The sequence below is a fragment of the Lithobates pipiens genome, unplaced genomic scaffold, assembly GCF_037356315.1.
Source record: "Lithobates pipiens isolate NorthernLeopardFrog02 unplaced genomic scaffold, aLitPip1_a1.2 Scaffold_8, whole genome shotgun sequence".
Classification (NCBI taxonomy): domain Eukaryota; kingdom Metazoa; phylum Chordata; class Amphibia; order Anura; family Ranidae; genus Lithobates; species Lithobates pipiens.
The window spans coordinates 57,493,802-57,514,812 of record NW_027507903.1 but is presented as its reverse complement, the minus strand read 5'-3'; the positions used below and the strand labels follow the sequence as shown (position 1 = coordinate 57,514,812).

The 21,011-nt window shown below is 42.2% G+C and overlaps 1 protein-coding gene across 1 annotated transcript in view; it reads left to right on the top strand.

Moving 5' to 3' along the window:
- The window catches only part of EFL1 (elongation factor like GTPase 1), a 558,006-nt gene that overhangs the window by 475,556 nt on the left and 61,439 nt on the right, over positions 1-21,011 (top strand). Inside the window, exon 18 of the mRNA XM_077472758.1 lies at positions 12,443-13,431. Within this exon, the coding sequence (XP_077328884.1) occupies positions 12,443-13,431 (989 nt within the window). The remainder of the gene's footprint in view (positions 1-12,442; positions 13,432-21,011) is intronic.

Sequence of the window (21,011 nt, the reverse complement as noted above, 5' to 3'; positions counted from 1 at the left end):
CACAGCAGATGGATCAGCAGGTAACACGGTTCAATGAAGCAGGTAACTTGCAGCAGATGAAAGCAGTGCAGAGAAGCAGGCACTTGTAACAGATGAACGGTGCAATATAAGCAGGTACTTGCAGCAGGTGAATAGTTCAATATGAGCAGGTTACTTGCAGCAGATGACACAGTTCAAAATAAGCAGGTACTTGCAGCAGGTGAACAGTTCAATAAGACAGGTAACTTGTAGCAGATGAACAGTGCAATATAAGCAGGTACTTGCAGCAGGTGAACAGTTCAATAAGACAGGTAACTTGTAGCAGCTGAACAGTGCAATATAAGCAGGTACTTGCAGCAGGTGAACAGTTCAATACAAGCAGGTTACTGGCAGCAGATGACACAGTTCAATATAAGCAGGTTCATCTTAGCAGACGGATGGTCAAAGCAAGCTGGGTCAGATATCAGACTGGAAGCGAAGTACAAGGGAACAGGCAGGAGAATCGTCACAACAAGCCGGGGTCGGGTGCAGGCAGATAGCAGATGGGTCACAGGCAGGCCGGGTCAAACAGGAACGAATGCTACGGATCAGGTCTCACAGGTATTTTGCTGTAGAGCAGACAGCAGAGACCATTAGGAAAAGGCTAGTTTAAATAGGCCATTTGGCGCCAACATGGGTGCGCGCGCGCACCCGCGCGCGATCGTAAACCAGAAGACCTGGGGGTCAGTCTCTTCATGCGATTTTCATGACACCTTTCTATCGGAAACCAACGCTAACTTTTTCAGCAATCTGAGCTATAGTTGCTCTTCTATTGGATTGAAGTACAATGACCAATCATCGCTCCCTACGTGCAATAATGAGCCTTGGCTGACCATGATCCTTTTACCGGTTTGCCAGTTTTCCTACCCTGGACCACTTTTGGTAGGTCCTGACCATTGCAGACAACTTGCCCACTTGCTGCCTAATATATCCCATCCATTTTCAGGTGCCACTGTAACGAGATAATCGATGATCATAATGTTATGTCTGATCGGTGTGTGTGTGTAAGTGTGTGTATGTGTGTGTGTGTATATATATAATATATTCTCTACTTTGTACATATTTGTGAATGCTTTCACATAAAATAACTATATTTTTGTCTACTGGTCCTTCAACAGCTGTCAATATGATGGGGTGACTCTACTTCTATGACACCATCCCAAGCATCTTAATATAACAGCGATACAAAGATTATATCCTGACATCTTTATTTATTAAAAATACTTACAAGATGTCTGTGTTGCTGTGATGCTAAATATATGCATGCCTGGGGAAATGTATGTATACTTTTCCATATGTATTTGCTTATTGCAGTCAAACACAAATGAGCGTGTGCAGGCACTTTAATGACATGGCTTCCCCCAGCATTTAGCTAATTGTAGGCCTCAGGATCAGAGGGCGAGGGATGGTGTATACATATATGCAGCCATACCCTGATGATGTAATGGCTTTGTGGCAGGCACATTTTCAGGATTAATAATAAGGCACTTGTATGTACTGGAGACATTTTGCTGCACCATGCTAGGAAGGAAATTTGTTCTTTACCACCTTCCCCACAGGTGTCCGTTCTCTTCTACAGCCTGACTTCTATACTTAGGCATTGTGTTACGTCCTGTTAATGTTTTTCCTGCATGGGTTTTTTGTTTCCCTTTTTATTTTCCTATACATGGAAAGCACATTAACAGTTCACTAGGTAACTAACAGCCAAATCGTGCTTCCCTTTTCAGGGATGCGTCTTTTTGCCAGATGAATACTTTTGCTTGCTTAAGTGCTGCTGTTCCTCTCAAAGACATAAAATAGCCAAGGTCTCCTCCTTTGAGGGAGCTCTGCCAGCTGCAGGTTTTTCAATCCTGGAAAACTTTTCCTACTCTTTTCTACTTTTTTTTTACAGTCACATAAATTAATACCGAATTCTGATTGTTTAAATAAGTTGATGGATTTTTCTGGGGTTGCCATTCTATGATGTGAGGAGAGCTAACGTCTCCACAATGTCCAGATCCAGGTTGCTCACCAGCCAATTTAAGATAGTGTGCCAAATTGCTCTCTTTTTACGAGTCTATTCTAAAATGTACAAAATATAATTATTACTACACTTTACCTATTAAATATATAATACACAGCAAAAATGAATAGATCTCAAAATAAAAAAAGTGCAATGTGCCAAATTACATAAAATATAAATTCACATGATTCATAAAATACACACTGTCCATAAATTAATCTCTTTAAAAAATGGCCTGTGCACTCATGCATATATGGAATAAAGTGTCTTATGCATTCAAATTCAAATGAGGAGCTCCAGTTTTCCTCCAAAAATTAAAGGTCAGCAGGTACAATAACTGTAGCTGCTGACTTTTAATATTAAGACACTTACCTGTCCAGGGATCCAGCGATGTTGGCACCCGAGCCAATTCTTCAGCCGGCTTCAGGTGCAGGCGCTGGGCATCTTAGGTAAGGGAAACCAGCAGTGAAGCCTTCTGAGTCACCCTGGCCTTTCTGAATGGTCCAGCAGTCTTCTGGGACCTGTGGGTGTCCCAAAAGGCTGCGGGGGAAAGTAGGAAGGGGCAGACATCGCCGCAGCAATTGTATCCAGAAGTAAGAATGGATAACACCCCCCAAATGTGTCAGTGAAGAGGGGGAGGGTGCAAACAAGTGGAGCTTCCCCTTTTGGGTGAAGCTCTGCTTTGATAAAGCATCCCTTGCAAGAGACATTTCCACTGAAAAGTTCAGGTGCAAAACAGAAATAATTTATCAAAGTGCTAATGATTCAAGCAGTGTACGCTTCTCCACTTTTCAGTGTCCACACTGTGTCTACCTCCACCTTCCACACTAACTACGCACTATAAACGTACTTTGTGAAGAGCACCATACCTTTACCTCCTTGAATTACGTATTTACTATTCCCTGTGAGTAGGCACTGCTGTGTCACACATTTCACAGTGTCTTTCTTCTGAACTAGAGGTGCTGAGAGGAGGAGTTTCAAGAGGTGGAGTCAGTATAGGAATCAATTTTTGCAGGCAGCAAGGTACCATAGGATATGTAGTCCTTGGAAATTGAAAGTAAATAACAGAGGAGAAGCTGAAAGGAAAGCAGGGTATTCAGTAAGTTGTAAAAAGAAATGGGCAACAGACAGGCAGAACTGTCAACATGAAAGGAGATTTTTTTTGAGTAAGCTTATATTGGATTGTCAATAATAGATATTGTATTTGTATTACAATTATGTTGTTATAGAATGAACGTGTATACTGTGCCCATAGAGCTCCTATAAAGCAGGTGGTAAGTGCAGATCTAGAACTTAGCTCCCTAAGCTCTTACATACGTAAGGTTGAAAAAAGTCCATTAAGTCCAACCTGTGTTTGTGCACTTTTATATCAATATTACATTGCATATCCCTCTATGTTGTGGTCCTTTGGGTGCCTATCTAATAGTTTTTTTAAATTATCTATGCTCCCTGCTGAAATCACTGCTTGTGGAAGAGAATTCCACGTTCTTGCCGCTCTTACTGTAAAGAACCCTTTACGCAGTTTCAGGTTAAATTGCTTTTCCTCTTTTAGTGAAACGTGGCGAGTCTTTGTAAATGCCCTTTCGCGGAAAAGTTTTATCCCTATTGTGGGGTCACCAGTATGGTATTTGTACATTGAAACCATATCCCCTCTCAAGCGTATCTTCTCCAGAGAGAATAAGTTCAGTGCTTGTAATCTTTCCTCATAGCCAAGATCCTCCAGCCCCTTTATTAGCTTTTTTTCCCTTTTCTGTACTCACTCCATTTCCAGCACATCCTTCCTGAGGCCTGGAGCCCAGAACTGTACGGCATACTCCGGGTGGGGCCAGACCAGAGTCTTAAATAGAAGTGGGAGCATTATCGTTTTATCTCTGGAGTTAATCCCATTTTTAATGCATGACAATTTTCTATTGGCTTTGCTTGCAGCAGCTTGGCATTGCATGCCATTGCTGAGCCTGTCATCTACTAGGACCCCCAGCTCCTTTTTCATTCTAGATTCCCCCAGTGAGTAGATTGAATTCATGTTTTTGCCACCTATATGAATTATTTTACATTTTTCTACATTAAACCTCAATTGCCATGTAGTTGCCCACCCCATTAATTTATTCAGATCTTCTTGCAGGTTATCCAAATCCTGCAAAGAAGTTATTGCCCTGTTAAGCTTAGTATCGCCCCCAAATAATTAGATTGAGCTGTTTATCCCATCCTCCAGATCATTTATGAATAAATTAAATAGGATTGGTCCCAAGACAGAACCCTGAGGGATCCCACTTTCCACATTGGACCATTTCAAGTACACCCCATATGTCACTACCCTCTGAACTCGCCCCTTGTAGCCAGTTTTCAACCAAGGTACTCGCCCTTTGATCCATGCCAGCAGACCTTAGCTTGTATAGTAAACGTATCAAATGACTTTGCAAAATCCAGATACAGTACGCCACACTACTTCATCTAGATGGCAGCTCACCTCCTCATAGACGGTTAATAGATTTGTTTGGCAAGAACGATTTTCATGAATCCATGCTGATTACTGCTAATGATACAGTTTTCATTACTTATCATCCCTTATCATCCCTTCCAAGAGCTTGCATACTATTGATGTTAGGCTAACTGGTCTGTAGTTCCCAGGTATATATCTTGGTCCTTTTTTAAAGATCATTGCTACATTGGCTTTTCTCCAATCAGCTGGGTATCATACCAGTCAGTAGAATGTTCGTAAAATTATGAACAACGGTCTGGCAATTATGTGACTGAACTCCTTAAGGACCCTCAGGTGCAAGCCTTCTGGTCCCGGTGACTTATTTATGTTAAGTTTTTCAAGTCTGTTTCTGATTTTATCCTCTGTTAACCATTGGGGTGCTTCCTGTGATGTGTCATGACGGGTCATGAGGATAAACATTGCAGTTTTGTTTACTGAAGCCTTCCGTTTCCGTGAAGACTGAGGAGAAAAACACATTCAAAACCATTGCCATCTCACCATCCTTTGTAACCAGAACCCCTTCATCATTCTTTATGGGGCCAATATGATTTGTAATCCCTCTTTTACTATTTATTATTATTATTATACAGGTTTTATATAGCGCCAACAGTTTGAGCAGCGCTTTACAACATGAGGGCAGACATTACAGTTACATTACAATTTGGTACAAGAGGAATCAGAGGGCCCTGCTCATTAAAGCTTACGTTCTAAAAAGGAAGGGTCAATTGATACAAAAGGTAATAGCTGTGGGGGGACAGTGTTAGTTAGAAGCAGGATAGGCTTCTTTGAAGAGAGGGGTTTTCAGGGATCGCCTAAAGATGGATAGATTAGGGGACAGTCAGACAGATTGGGGTAGGGAGTTCCCAAGGTTGGGAGAAGCTCTTGAGAAATCCTGGAGGTGAGCATGAGAGGAGGTGACAAGGGAGCTGGAGAGCAGGAGGTCTTGGGATGACCGAAGAGAGCGGCTTGGTTGGTATTTTGGGACTAGGTTAGTGATGTAGCTGGGGACAGAGTTATGGATGGCTTCATAAATTATTGTTAGTACTTTGAATTTTATTAGTTGGGTGAGTGGAAGCCAGTGGAGGGATTGGCAGAGAGGGGTGGAGGACACTGAATGGCTGGTAAGGTGCATGAGTCTGGCAGCGTCATTCATGTATTTCAAGAATTTCTTGGGAGTTTTCTAATGCCGCGTATATACGGTCGGAGCTTGTTGTTGGAAATTCTGACCGTGTGTAGGCTCCATCAGACAGTTTCCATCGCACAAAATTTGATATCTGGATCTCAAATTTTCCAACAACAAAATGAATTCACGTAAATTCCGATCATGTGTACACAATTCCGACGCACAAAGTTCCACGCATGCTCGGAATCAAGCAGAAGAGCTGCACTGTCTAATGAACTTCTTTTTTCTCAGCTCATGGTATGTATTATACGTCACCGCGTTCTTGGCGTTCGGAAATTCCGACAACTTTGTGCAACCGTGTGTATGCAAGTCAAGTTTGAGTCAACATCCGTCGGCAAAAAATCCCGTGGATTTTGTTGTCGGAATGTGCGATCGTGTGTACACGGCATTACTCTTCTCCGCTATGTGCCTTTTGTGTTCTATCTTAGCCACCCTGATTACACCCTTACGTTTCTTATTGCATTCTTTATACAGTTGGAATGCTGATGATGATCCCTCAGCCTTGTATTTTTTGAAGGCCTTCTGCTTTGCTTTTATATGAATTTTTACGTTGGCGTTAAGCCACCCAGGACTATTATTAGCTCTTTTAAATGTATTACCCTTTGGGATAACCTTATTTAATATGCTCCTAAAGCGCACCCATTTTTCCTCCGTGTTTTTAGTTCCTAGAATTTTATTCCATTTAGTATCTTCTAGCAAGAGCGTAGTTTCTGGAAGTTGGCCCTTTTGAAATTCAGTGTCCTTGTCTTCCCCTTATGTTTCCTATTTGTGTAATTTATGCTGAAACAAATTGACCTATGATCGCTAAGTTTCCCCGCATTTCTACATCCGCTCCTACATTTCTCCTTTTTCCCCTCTATTGTAACTCTACCCATAAGGATTACTCCTCCTCCCTTGCTTCATTAGTGATGTCATCCCTCAAATTCACCTGTCCCTGTCCCTGTCCCTGCAATATAGGGAATACACTTGAATGGCCGCCAGCCTAACATGAGAGCTATAGAACAGGTCACTGAAATTCCCACAAAATCAAATTTCTCCTCATACAGTAGCAGCTCTAGTTCTCCCATCTTGTCCGCCATACTCCTGGCATTAGTGAACGCACCTCCTGGGTTTGTCCAGAAGCATACTATCTCCTTATTGGGTGTTTTGAGGTTGCAAATAGGACTTGTTACTATACTTACCATGGGTTTTGGTGTTTTAGCCAACCTACCACTAATGCCCCCAATACTACCCACTTTAATACATTCTACACTGGCTATCTCTATGTCTAGCCCCCCCCCCCCCCCCACATCGCCTAGTTTAAAAGCCCCTCCGACTTTTCGGCCATCTTCACTCAGATATGCACCCGCCTCATTTAGGTGCAGTCTGTCCCTTGTATAGAGCTGGGGAGCGACTGAAAAGTTGGCCCAGTTCTCCAGGAACCCAAGCCAGGAACCCAAACCCCCCTTTCTACACCAGCTCCTCAGGCACTGGTTTACTGCCCTTATCTCCCACTTCCTTTCTGGTGTGACTCGAGGTACCAATAGTATTTCTGAAAATACTACCTTGGAGGTCCCATTCTTAAATATAGCTCCTAAATCCCTAAAATAATTTTTTAGGAAACTCCAACTTCCTCTGACTTTGTCATTGGTACCAACATGCACCAGCATTCCCCAGCCCCCCCTCCCCCCTTGTAAATTGTCCACCAGATACTTGATGTGCCGAATCCGAGCATTCAGTGGACAAGCTACAGTTTGGCGCTTCAGGTCCTTGTGACAGATTGCCTTGTCTGTCCTTCTGAGAATTGAATCCCCTACCACCAAAATCTTCATTTCCTTCCCATTGCCCCCCCCCCCCCCCCACTGTCACTGGAGGAGTTCTTCCCCTGGCAGATAGGGGCATCACTCTGCTCCAGCAGTGCTCATCCCTGACTGGTTTCACCAATGTTACGCAATGGGGCATACTTATTGGGATGTTCCAGCTCAGGATTGGCCTTCCTGACTCTTTCCCCTCTACCCTTCCTGACTGTCACCCCTCTACTTTCTCTGGTGCCTGCCCCTCTTTCTCTCCACCCGCCTCTGTGCTGGCACCTGCCGGGTGCGTTTCCAGTTCTCCTTTGGGAGAATTTTCTTTTCAGTGTTGACAGTCCCTAGATTCAGAACCTGGGCTTCCAGGGAAACAACATGCATACATTTTGCAAAGCAGAATCGCCCTTGATTGGATGATCAAAGAACGCATACATGCTGCAAGATGTACACGAGTCGCATTTCCAACCCCGCCGGTCATCGTACCTACTAATTTAATGGGGTTTGGGAATTATGCTGTGTCCAATTAACCAACAACTAGCTTCCTGGCACTAATACTCAACAATACAATACACGGGTACTCACATACACAGGTACTCACAACACTTGGGCACTCACAGCACTCTACACAGTTAATCACACTACACAGGTGCTCGCACTACACAGGTGCTCGCACTACACAGGTGCTCACACTACACAGGTACTCCACTACACAGGTACTCGCACTACACAGGTACACACAATTACTCACAGTACTCAACAATACACACAGTCAGTCTTTTCTGTTACTTATGACTTGTCTGTACCTGCTGAAATGCTCTTGCAGGGCTTGTTAGTGCCTACAGTCTCCCCGGAGGGGGGGAGAGATGAACTTCCTTCCGGCACTGCGGAGTCCGGGGAGGAAGTGGAAAGCTGGGTGCCCATAGAAACTGTGTATCCGCCCCCCCCCCCCCCCCAAAATAAAATTACGTGCCAAATGTGGCATGTCATGGGGTCACATCACTTAAAGCGGAAGTTGCATTTTTGGGTGGAACTCCACTTTAAGTCCCAAGAGCCTGCCATTACACTTGGTTTAGGGAAGGGGCTCATGGGAGATGTAGTTTTGGGAGGTATGCCTATGTCAATAGGATCTGACCTACCAGCCCCTGAAAGAATTTCAGAAACCCGGGGATGATATCACAAGGAGTAAGAAAAGCAGTTTCTGACTACATGAACAAGGTAAAAGAAAAAATGGAGTTTGAAACATGATCAAGAGAAGGGGAAGGAGGTTTGGGGGTAAATTTGAGTCATACCTATCCAGATTCCTTATGTATAGTTTAGTAAAATGATGCACTCACCTAAATTATGCTTATTAGGCTTGCTACCAGATTTGGATACAGACAAATCTCTTCCTGTCTTCTTGAGAGAAACATTATATATGGCTAGAAAAATTATAGCAAGGACCTGGATGCAAGCATTACCTCCAACTCTTTAAACCTGGATGAGAGAGGTCAATGCCAAACTGCACTGCCATAAAAAAAGATAATACAGTATCTCATGAGTGAGTACACACCTCACATTTTTTTTTAAATATTTTATTATATCTTTTCATGTGACAACACTGAAGAAATTACACTTTGCTACAATGTAAAGTAGTGAGTGTACAGCTTGTATAACAGTGTAAATTTGCTGTCCCCTCAAAATAACTCAACACACAGCCAATAATGTCTAAACCGTTGGCAGCAAAAGTGGGTACACCCCTAAGTAAAAATGTCCAAATTGGGCCCAGTTAGCCATTTTCCCTCCTTGGTAAAATGTGGCTCATTAGTGTTACAAGGTCTCAGGTGTGAATGGGAAGCAGGTGTGTTAAATTTGGTGTTATCACTCTCACTCTCTCATACTGGTCACTGGAAGTTCAACATGGCACCTCATGGCAAAGAACTCTCTGAGGATCTGAAAAAAATAATTGTTTCTCTACTTGAAGATTGCCAAGACCCTGAAACTGAGCTGCAGCACGATGGCCAAAACCACAGAGTGGTTTAACAGGACAGGTTCCACTCAGAACAGGCCTCGTCATGGTCGACCAAAGAAGTTGAGTGCACATGTTCAGTGTCCTATCCAGAGGTTGTCTTTGAGAAATAGAAATACGAGTGCTGCCAGAATTGCTGCATCAAATTGGTCTGCATGGCTGTTATCCCAGAAGAAAGCCTCCTCTAAAGATGATGCACAAGAAAGCCCTGAAGACAAGCAGACTATAGGGACATGGATTACTGGAACCATGTCCTGTGGTCTAATGAGACCAAGATAAACTTATGTGGTTCAGATGGTGTCAAGCGTGTGTGCTGGCAACCAAGTGAGGAGTACAAAGGCAAGTGTGTCTTGCCTACAATCAAGTATGGTGGTGGGAGTGTCATGGTTTGGGGCTGCATAAGTGCTTCCGGCACTGGGGAGCTACAGTTCATGGGGGGAACCATAAATGCCAACATGTACTGTGACATACTGAAGCAGAGCATGATCCCCTCCCTTTGGAGACTGAGCCGCAGGGCAGAATTCCAACGTGATAATGACCCTAAACACACCTCCAAGACAACCACTGTCTTGCTAAAGAAGCTGAGGGTAAAGGTGATATACTGGCCAAGCATGTCTCCAGACCTAAACCCTATTGAGCATCTGTGGGGCATCCTCTGGTGAACTCCATGCCCAAGAGGGTTAAGGCAGTGCTGGAAAATAATGGTGGCCACACAAAATATTGACACTTTGGGCCCAATTTGGACATTTCTACTTAGTGGTGTACTCATTTTTGTTGCCAGTGGTTTAGACATTAATGGTTGTGTGTTGCGTTATTTTGAGGGGACAGCAAATCTACACTGTTATACAAACTGTACACTCACTACTTTTACATTTTAGCAAAGTGTAATTTCTTCAGTGTTGTCACATGAAAAGACGTAATAAAATATTTACCAAAATGTGAGGGGTGTACTCACTTTTGTGAGATACTGTATATGAACACAGAGGGTGCCCTCATAAGTATTCGAAGATTTAGGACAGATGACTATCCCAGTCTGATATATGTCCTGATTAACCACTTGGGTACCGCGCTATTGCCGAATGACGGCATTAGCGCGGACCTAGATTTCCAGGACTACGTCTATTGACGTCGTCCTGGTTACGAGCGGCCTGCGCGCCCCCTGAGGGGCGCGCGCGGCGCGCTCTGTGATCGGCGAGTCCGTGAGACTCGCCTGATCACCGATCCGTGTAAGGGGTCGATCCCGACCCCTTATCACGTGATCAGCTGTCAGCCAATGACAGCTGATCATGTGATAGAACGGAGCCGGTAATCGCCTATTATTCCTACTCGCGCTGACAGCGCGAGGAGAAAAAAAAAAAGCCGATCACCGGCGGCCGTGATCGGGACATCAGTCCTGATCACGGCCAGCAATGAAAGGCACCACATGCCACCTGCCAGTGCCCACCTGCCTCCCGCAGTGCCATCCTGAAATATAACAAAGTAAAAGTAAGTGCCCCCCGTCTGTGCCCATAATGCCCACAGTGCCACCCCACAGTGCCACCCCACAGTGCCACCCCACAGTGCCACCCACAGTGCCACCCACAGTGCCACCCAATCTGCCTCAAAGGTGCTGCACCCCAGTGCCGCCCATCAGTGCCCAGCAGTGCCACCCATCAGTGCCCAGCAGTGCCGCCCATCAGTGCCCAGCAGTGCCACCTATCAGAGCCACCTATCAGTGCCACCTATCAGTGCCCATCAGTCCCATCTATCTGTGGTACCTATCAGTGCCCATCCGTGCCACCCATCCGTGCCACTTATCCGTGCCACCCATCCGTGCCATCTTATCTGTGCCCATCTTTGCCCATCAGTGCCGCCTTATCTGTGCCCATCGGTGCCGCCTTATCTGTGCCTATTAGTGCCGCCTTAACTATGCCTATCAGTGCCCACAAGTGCAGCCTATCAGTGCCCACCAATGCAGCCTATCAGTGCCCACCAATGCAGCCCATCAGTGCCCACCAATGCAGCCTATCAGTGCCGCCTTATCAGCGCACTTCAATGAAGGAGAAAAATGACCCGTTTGCAAAATTTTATAACAAACTATTAAAACATGATTTTTTTTTTTTTTTGCATCTTTTTTTGTTTGTTTAGCAAAAAATAAAACTCCGAGCTGTAACTAAATACCACCAAAAGAAAGCTCTATTTGTGGGAAAAAAATGATAGAAATTTCATTTGGGTACAGTGTTGTATGCCCGCGCAATTGTCATTCAAAGTGCATCAGCGCTGAAAGCTGAAAATTGGTCTGGGACTGAGGGGGGTTTAAGTGCCCAGTAAGCAAGTGGTTAAACGTTAACAATATATGTCATTTGTAAAGCTGATGTCTTAGATATAATATCATACCGGAAATCTGTATTCATCCACCACTTAATGTGATTTTCCTGATGATGTCTATATCTCCTGCTTGGAAGTTAAGGTTCAAACTATATCCGTTTGATATCCTGGTACCATGCTTTAAAAATGCTTATCTGTTTTTCCTATTACCCAACTTTAAGGGAACAAAGAAGGTTTTTTTTTTGTTTTGGTTTTTTCATACGACCACTGTTATTTGATTGTACTGATTTTATTGCATATCTGTACCATGTATGCTTCATTTTGAATAAAACCGTTTTCCTGATTAAAAATAAATAAAAAATGATGCACTCATGGCCAATCTGTTCCATTGGTTGATTGTTATCTCACAAGGCTCTGGAACACAGTAAAACACTGCATTCTGGTGTCAACTATTATTTTCCTTGTGGCATTACAGTTAGCGTGTTTATCCAAAAGGAAAAATGCTGGTAACTGCACATAGTGTGAATGAGCCCTAAATAACCATAAGACATAAGATTGTATGTTTAGGAGTTTATTTGTGGGGAAGAATATATAATAGGTTTTCTGGTTTTCCTTGCTCTCAATTTTTTATTTTTTTACTTTTTTTTTGTATCGCATGTAGGTTTGCCAAAATTCAGCTGAGTGCATCAGCCCCAATTATTCCTTTTCGGGAAACTATAATCAGGCCACCAAAACTAGACATGGTAAATGAAGAAATTGGAAAGCAGCAAAAAGTGGCCATTATACACCAGAAAGAAGAGCCAACTAAGGGGCATGAGGGAGTCCAGATTGATGCTGATGGCTTGGTGACTGTAACCACACCAAATAAACAGGCCACTATCAGTGTCAGAGCAATGGCACTTCCAGAAGAGGTCACCCAGCTACTAGAGAAAAACAGTGACTTGATTCGCACCATTGAACAGGTTAACTTGGCTTTGAATGAAGGCAGTAATGCTAATGTAAACGATACAACAATAAGCAGAATTCAAGAATTCAAAAGTCAGCTCGAGCAGCATTTACAGGGCAGAAGGTGGAGAAATGCCGTCAACCAGATCTGGTCATTTGGTCCACGGCACTGTGGGCCAAATATTTTGTTAAATCACATTGAAGGTTATGAAATTCCATCTGTCTGGCAATGCCTTGAAAAAGTATCCAAACAATGTATATATCGGAACTTTGATAACAGCATCATTAGTGGATTTCAGCTTGCAACCCTTGCTGGACCTATGTGTGAAGAACCTCTAATGGGTGTCTGTTTCATTGTGCAAAAACTCGATATGTGTAAATCTATGATTCTAGAAAGGCAAATCTCAGAAGAAATAATGCTAACAAAGGCTGAAGAGACTTCAAATGTTGGCTCTAGTAATGATGCTGCAAGAAAAACAACTGATGGAAAAGACATCTTAGAAGACCAGCAGGAAGGTTCAAAAGCTCATGACAAGTCTAATAAACAGAAAATAGATGTGATGCTTCCAGGTTGTTATGGGCCATTTTCTGGACAGTTAATTGCCACAATGAAGGAAGCGTGTCGTTGCGCTTTCCATGTCCAACCCCAAAGGCTTATGGCTGCAATGTACACCTGTGAAATCATGGCCACAGCAGAAGTCTTGGGTAAGTGCAAATTGTTCTTCCAAAAACTCTGATAATGTCTTTGTAACAATTATGTTTTTATTATGGAAAATGGCAATTTTTATGGTTGCCGTCACCTGTTTCTAACTCTATGTATTCCTAATACTGTGTCTGATGGAGCTAGACACCTGCCTATATATTTTCTGTTTGTTTAGAAACAGATTTGATATGTTTTACTGTGCAGGTTAAAGGTTCTTTTAAAGTGGATTTCCATTATCTAAAAGTTTTCTTGGATTATTCAGAACTTACATTGTGTAGTAACATGACCAGACGGTCATTCCCCAAAGGCCTTCCACACATAGTGTGCAACCTTTGAATATTTTAACTGTCCAGTCAAGCTGCAGTCTCTAATACACCAATAGGTAGTCATTGAGATGAAGTCTGAAATATTGGCTCCTTAAATGGTGAGGAGCAGGACTTACATTTCCATGTACAGTAAACATATATCCGTATCTAGTTCATCTGGCAGGGTGTCTGTTAGAAAAAAAATGCCTCTTATTACTTTTCCTAGACAACTCAGGGCTTGAAATAATTGATATATGTGGCCATTTTTGCAATTAAAAGTGGTTTAAATTGCCAGAACATTATTGTTGGAATTTCCTGTATTAACTTTAATGAACAAAGTTCTCTCCAATATCTTCTGCAGGTTTTTGTCTTCATGTTGCATCATCAAGTACAGAGACTGAATAAAACTAGCCATACGCTGATTGACATTGTAATCAGTGTGTAGCAGCCCCCTCTCAACAGAAGATTAACTTCTGTCAAACAGACAATTTGGAAACATTTTCTCAATTAATGGGATCACCGGTAGGTGCCCCTGTCAGAATACAACGTTCTTGCCATCCACCTTGTTTGCGTGAATGTAGGAATCTTTTTTCATTTTTTATTATAGTTCATAGTTGGTAAGGTTGAATAAAGACACTTGTGCATCCAGTTCAACCTGTGTAGGTGTATGTGTGTCAATGTTGATCATTTCCCATATCCCCGTATGTTGTGTTCACTAATATGCACATCCAAGAGTCTTTTGAAACTAGCAATACTTCCCGCTGACACCAATTGTGGAAAAGAGTTGCACATCCTTTCCTCCCTGACAGTGAAAAACCCCCTACGCAGCTTAATGTTAAACCGCTTCTTTTCCAGTCTCATGTGGCCCCGTGTCCTTTTACACTCCCTGAGTCTGAATCGTTTCTTACCTACACTGCGATCATCATTGAGATATTTGTATATCACAATTGTATCTCCTCTCAAGCGTCTCTCCGCCGTACGTTTAGTGCTTGTAGTCATTCCTTGTAATTGAGGTCCTCCAGTCCCCTTATTCATTTTGCCCTTCTTTGGACTTTTTCCAGTTTCAGCACATTCTTCCTGAGGATTGATGACCAAAACTGGACAGAATACTCCAGATGTGGCTGAACCAGAGTTTTATAAAGTGGCAGGATTATAGTTTTATATCTGGAGTAAATCTATGCATGCTAATAGTCTGCTGGCTATGCTTACTGCTACTTGACATTGCATGATATTGCTCAGTCTGTCTTCTACCAGGACCCCCAGATCTTTCTCCATCCTGGATTCTCCCAGAGGTTCTACCCCCTTGTGAGAAATGTGCGTTTATATTTTAAGCCCCAAGTACATTACTTTACATTTTTCAACATTAAACCTCATTTGCCATGTAGTTGCCCAACCCATTATTTTATTTCGGTCTTCTTTTAAAGTTTCTATATCCATGTGAAGTTATCGCCCTACTTATTTTTGTGTCATCAGCAAAAAATGAGATTGAGCTATGTATCTCATCCTCTATATCATTTATGTATAAATAAACAGAATTGGTCCCAGGACAGAGCCTTGGGGTACCCCACTTACCACTCCAGACCATTCTGAGTACACATTATTTATCACCACCCTTTGGACGCACCCCTGTAACCAGTTTTCTATCCAAGAACAAACTCTATGGTTCATGCTCACAGACCTCAGTTTGTAGATTACGGGTTTATGGGGAACTGGATCAAATACTTTTGTTAAATCCAGATACACCACATCCATAGGCCTCCCCCTCCCCCTATCTAAATGGCAGCTCACTTCACCATAGAATCTGTTCGTTTTTTTTTTTGTTTTGTTTTTTAGCCCCCTTGGCTTACGCTGCTCTGGTCATTGTTTGGATTGGGAGAAAGTTCCCTGTCACCAGCTGTACTGAGAGTGAGCTTTTCAGTCACTGACTGCATAGAAAAGGTATTTAAATCAATTATGCTAAATTGTCTGCAGCACAGTGGGGTGCAGTAGGGATGCAACATTTAAAAGATGGGGTATAGCATTGCCTAAAAATCTACTTTAAATTCACGGCATTCAAATTCAATCATGTGACGTTATTGATGTCAGTGGGTGATGTGCTTGGGAAATTAATCTTTTCAGTAACGGTTAACTCTACACAAAGAATGACATACAACTGAATACAGTTTTCATAATGTAGAAAATTGTGCTTTATAAACAGGGCAAATAGGCACATGCATAATTATTGCTTAAGGCGAACAGCTTAGAATGCCACTGAAATTTAGTAATTAAAGGCTTAAGAGAGAATGTATCTTATTTACAAGTGAGATGGACACGCTTCTCTGATTTACTCCACTTAAAGCGGTAGTACACTGCCGAAAAAAAACCCAGCAAAGACCCTGCATTATGAAATACTTACCTTAGAACGAGGCTCCCGCTGAGGGCACGGTTACCGCAGAGGGGGCTGATATGTTCCCTCTGCGTTTCTTCTGGGTTCCGCCGCTGTGACTGGCCGAAGCCACGATAACATCACTCCCGCGCATGCGCACAGGTGTCCTTCATTCCAGCAAGGTCCGGCACGAGCCGTTGGACCTTCAGCGCGTATGCGCCACTGACGTCAGCAGCTGCATGAAGGGTGAATATCTCCTAAACCGTGCACGTTTAGCAGATATTCATTTTACCTACAGGTAAGCCTTATTATAGGCTTACCTGTAGGTAAAAATGACCAAGTGGACAAAAAAAATGCTTTTAAAAATTGTTGACCAGTTGCTAAGTGTTGCTACTACATTTAACCAGTATTGGTTGTAGGAGAAATATGTAGGGCTATGTAAAGTCCATTCACGATAAAGTTGGCAATTTAGATCTTTTTATTGTAACTTTTAATTTTCCAGCTTGTAGTTGAGTAAAGAGACTTCCAACATTTAAGACCGTGTTTGTTTCTTGCCTAAACCTCTTGGTCTAAATCAGCTGGATATAGCATTTCAATTACAGTTAATCACTTGCCGACCCCAAAACATATATATGCAATGTGATTGCCAGTATTATGGCTGAAGATAACCCTGGTACCATTTTTTTCTGCAGGCCTCATGAGCCCCTGCAACAGTTTCTGAAGCAGCAGGAACGGTACCACCCCCCCCCCCCTCGCTGCTCACGTTTCCACCAGTTTGACAGAGAAACGATCCAACAGTGTGGCCAGCTGCTCCGATAGGCAATCAAACTGTTAACACTCTTTGATTGACTCTCTTACCTTGGAAGACTTCCGGTCTAGGTTGGAAGAAATTTGTATTTTGAAAGATCGAAAAAAAAAATTTTTTGCGTTTAAAGGTAAAGAATAGATCCCTCCATAAAGAGGAAATGTCATCCTTGTTTCTATTACAAGGGATGGTTACATTCCTTGTAATAGGAATAAAAGTGATAAAAATAAAAAAGCAAAGGGGCTGTGTAAAATAAAAAAGTAAAATAAATAATAATACTTTTTTTTTTTTAAAGCGCCCCCATCCCTCCGTGCTCGTGCGCAGAAGCGAATGCATACGTAAGTCACGTACACATATGTAAATGATAGTCGAACCACACGTGAGACAGAGCAATAATTCTAGCACTAGAACGCTGTCTAGAGAGTTTTACAGGTAAATGAGAGATTTGAGATCTGAGGTCTTTTTGACCCCAGATATCTCAATAAAGAGGACCTGTCATGCTTATTTCTATTACAAGGGATGTTTACATTGCTTGTAATAGGAATAAAAGTGATCAATTTTTTTTTTTAAAGGGACAGTGTATAAAAAATAAAAAGTACAATAAATAAGAAAAAAAAAGTAAAGCGCCCCATCTCTCCAAGCTTGCGCACAGAAGCGAACGCATACGCAAGTCATGTCTGCATATGTAAATGGTGTTCAAACCACGCGTGAGGTATCACCGTGATCGTTATAGCGAGAACAATAATTCTAGCACTAGACCTCCTCTGTTACTTTAAACTGTTAACCTGTAAAAATGTTTAAAGCGTCACCTATGGAGATTTTTAATTACCGTAGTTTGTCATCATTCCACGAGCATGCACTTTTTTAAAGCATGACATGTTACGTATCTTATTACTCGGCCTAACATCATCTTTTGTATTACAGAAAAAAATTGGTCTAACTTTACTGTTGTTTTTTTTTTGTTTGTTTTTTTTATGCATTTGAAAGACTGCTGCACAAATACAGTGTGACATAAAATATTGCGACTGCCATTTTATTCTCTGGCGTCTCTGCTAAAAAAATAAAAGATATAATGTTTAGGGGTTTTAAGTAAATCTTCTAGCAAACAAGTACAGATTTTTACTTGCAAACAACAAATGTCAGAAAAAGACCTGGTCTTTAGGTGGTTAAAGTGGAACTAAACCTATCGATTTTAATGGTTTCCCAAAACAGCCAAATTCAAGACATGTCCTGAATCACGTCACAGTTGCTTGTGCTCTTGACCGAACTGTCAGGCCATCAAATGTCTGGTGTTATAACTTATCACATGTGCGGCACCCTGGCAACTGCAGATCAAACCGAGCCTAAGATGGCAGCTTCCTTGGTTGTAAAAAATAGGAGGGTTTAGTGTCACTTTAAGATGTTTGTGCATTCTAAACATTAATTGGCATTATAGTTGACTACAGTTGCATAGTTTTGTGGGCTGCCTTCAATGTGATGAGTAATAGCACAAATCCTTAATTATTGAGCAGTTTTCTTGTGTTTTTCCTGTCTTGCTTTAGGAAAGTAACATCGCCACAAATTGCCCAACAGTCTTGTTTAGACTTGCACAAATGCAGGTGCAGGATCGTTGTATCCTTGCGTAATCAAAAAGCTCTTATGTAATATAGCCCTAAGGATGAAGAGTTGACCTTTATGGATGTGTAGATTTTTATTTTTATTGCAAATCATCCCTGCATTTGTCAGTAATTCATTTTACACCAACAAACCAGTTTAACTCGTTCACAATCACAGTAAGATTACCTTGCTGGTGCTGGGAGGACCATAATAAGGCTGGCCGTACACTATACAATTTTCTTGTTAAACTTTCCTTCAGATTTACCAAAACCATATAATATGAGGTCTAACCTAAACCCTTTCAACTTGTATTTTATCAGGCAGGCCCTTGCACTACATAGTTTAAGGTAAATCTAGTGCAGCCTAATGCTCTGTACACACGGTCGGATTTTCTGACGGAAAATGTTTGATGTGGCTTTTTGTCGGAAATTCCGACCGTATGTAGGCTCCATCGGACATGAGATCTGGATCTCAAATTTTCCGACAACAGAATCAGTTGTTCCGATCATGTGTACAGAATTCCGACGCACAAAGTTCCACGCATGCTCGGAATCGAGCAGAAGAGCCGCCCTGGCTATTGAACTTCATTTTTTCCTCTCGCCGTACATGTTGTACGTCGCCACGCTCCTGACGTTCGCAATTTCCGACCAACTTTGTGTGACCGTGTGAATGCTACACAAGTTTGAGCCAACATCCGTCGGAAAAAATGAATGGATTTTGTTGTGGGAATGTCCGATCGTGTGTACGAGGCGTAAGTCTCCATTTTTTTTATGTGAGCTGCCCAATCTTGTGCTCACTAAGCCAAAAAGTTTACTGTTGCCTGGTATACCTTACCTATTGCATTATCCCATCACAATAAGGGAGATCAGTGTGACAGTGCCCATGTATTCAATTTTTATACAGACCCTATGTTGGGACGCTGTGTAAAATCTACATAAAAGTAGAATACAAGGATTTGCAAATCTCATAAACCTATTTCTATTCACAATCGAAAATAGAAAACATATTCAATGTTTAAACTCCAAAAAGTTAGAACAGGGCAACAAAAAGCTGGCAAAGTACGTAGTACTAACAAGGAAGAACTGGAAGAACATTTTGCAACTAATTGGGTTAATTGGCAACAGGTTAGTAACATGAATGGGTATAAAAAGAGCATCTTGGAGAGTCAGAGTCGATTAATCGATAAATTTTTTTGATCGATGAAAATTCTTTTGATGGGTACTTACCTCTCCGCCGGCTTCCGGGTCTTCAGGGAGTTCCATCAGAGTTCCGGTGACATCACAGACACTAACGTCACTGGACTCCTCCCCCCCTTCCCCAACTGCCCCATCTGCTAACGAAGGGAAGGGGGAAGAGTCCGGTGAGGTTGAAGTTCTGATTGAACATAATGCGTACAGGGGAGGGGCTACTCATGACGTCACCCGCTGCTGCTTTACGGGAACTAACATGGTTGTTGTCTTTACATGCTGTGTTTTTATCATCTTTATGTGAGTAGTTTGTGTTTGAACACAAAAATTAAATCTTATACATATGCGGTGAGCACTTAGATCTTTTCTTTCTACCCATGACCTGGCATCCTTGCTGAGATCTAAGGAGACGTGAGAGAAGTTTATGGTCCGTGTTAACCCTTTTGATACCCGCTTGCATGACCACCTGCTTGCACAGGGGCCCATGCCATAAGGTGAGAGTGATTAGTTAGACCGGAGGTGGAGGGATTGTCACACTAAAGAAATTACTTACGTCAGTGCTACAGTTTTAATTTAAAACGAATTTGTGTGAACTGTGAAGTTAAGTCATGGATTGTGGAAACTAACTAGTGTCGGGTGATTGTATATTGTGTATACCACATTTACCACTGACTAATGCAGAGTTGCACTGCAAGGAGATCAGCTAAAAGTAGTTGGATCTGTATGTGCGTTATAATTAATCAAAATTAGTCGATTTAAAAAAAAAATCTATTTCTACAGGCCAGCTGTTCTGTACTTCCAGATGGGAGTGGCACACACGCATACTGCTTTTGCTGTGATTAGTCATGTATGCCAGCACCCGCTGATCATCAATGAGAGAAGCTGAACAGAGCCCTGCCTATGTAAACAAGGGAGAGCTCTGTCCTGACGGTGGGGATATGATTCATTTTCTCAGGGATAGAAAAATCCATCACATCCCTTAGTAAAAGCGGCACACGTTACCAAAACACTGGCTAGGCACACAGTGAACCCTTTGATGTTTAACCCCTTCCCAGCCAGTGTAATTAGTACAGTTACAGTGCATATTTGTTGCATATTTCACTATAATGCATAGGATGCATTAATGGGAAAAAGTTTTACAGGGTTTACAAGGTTTACAACCCCTTTAAAGTAACACAGTGCTGTATCGCAAAAAATGGCTGGTCATGAAGGGGGGTAAATCTTCTGGAGGTCAGTTAGTTAATGAACCTCTAAACTGGCACCATAAGGAAAAATCTTTTTTTTTTTTTTTTTTTTTTTTGCACCATGTTCCAATATCATTTTA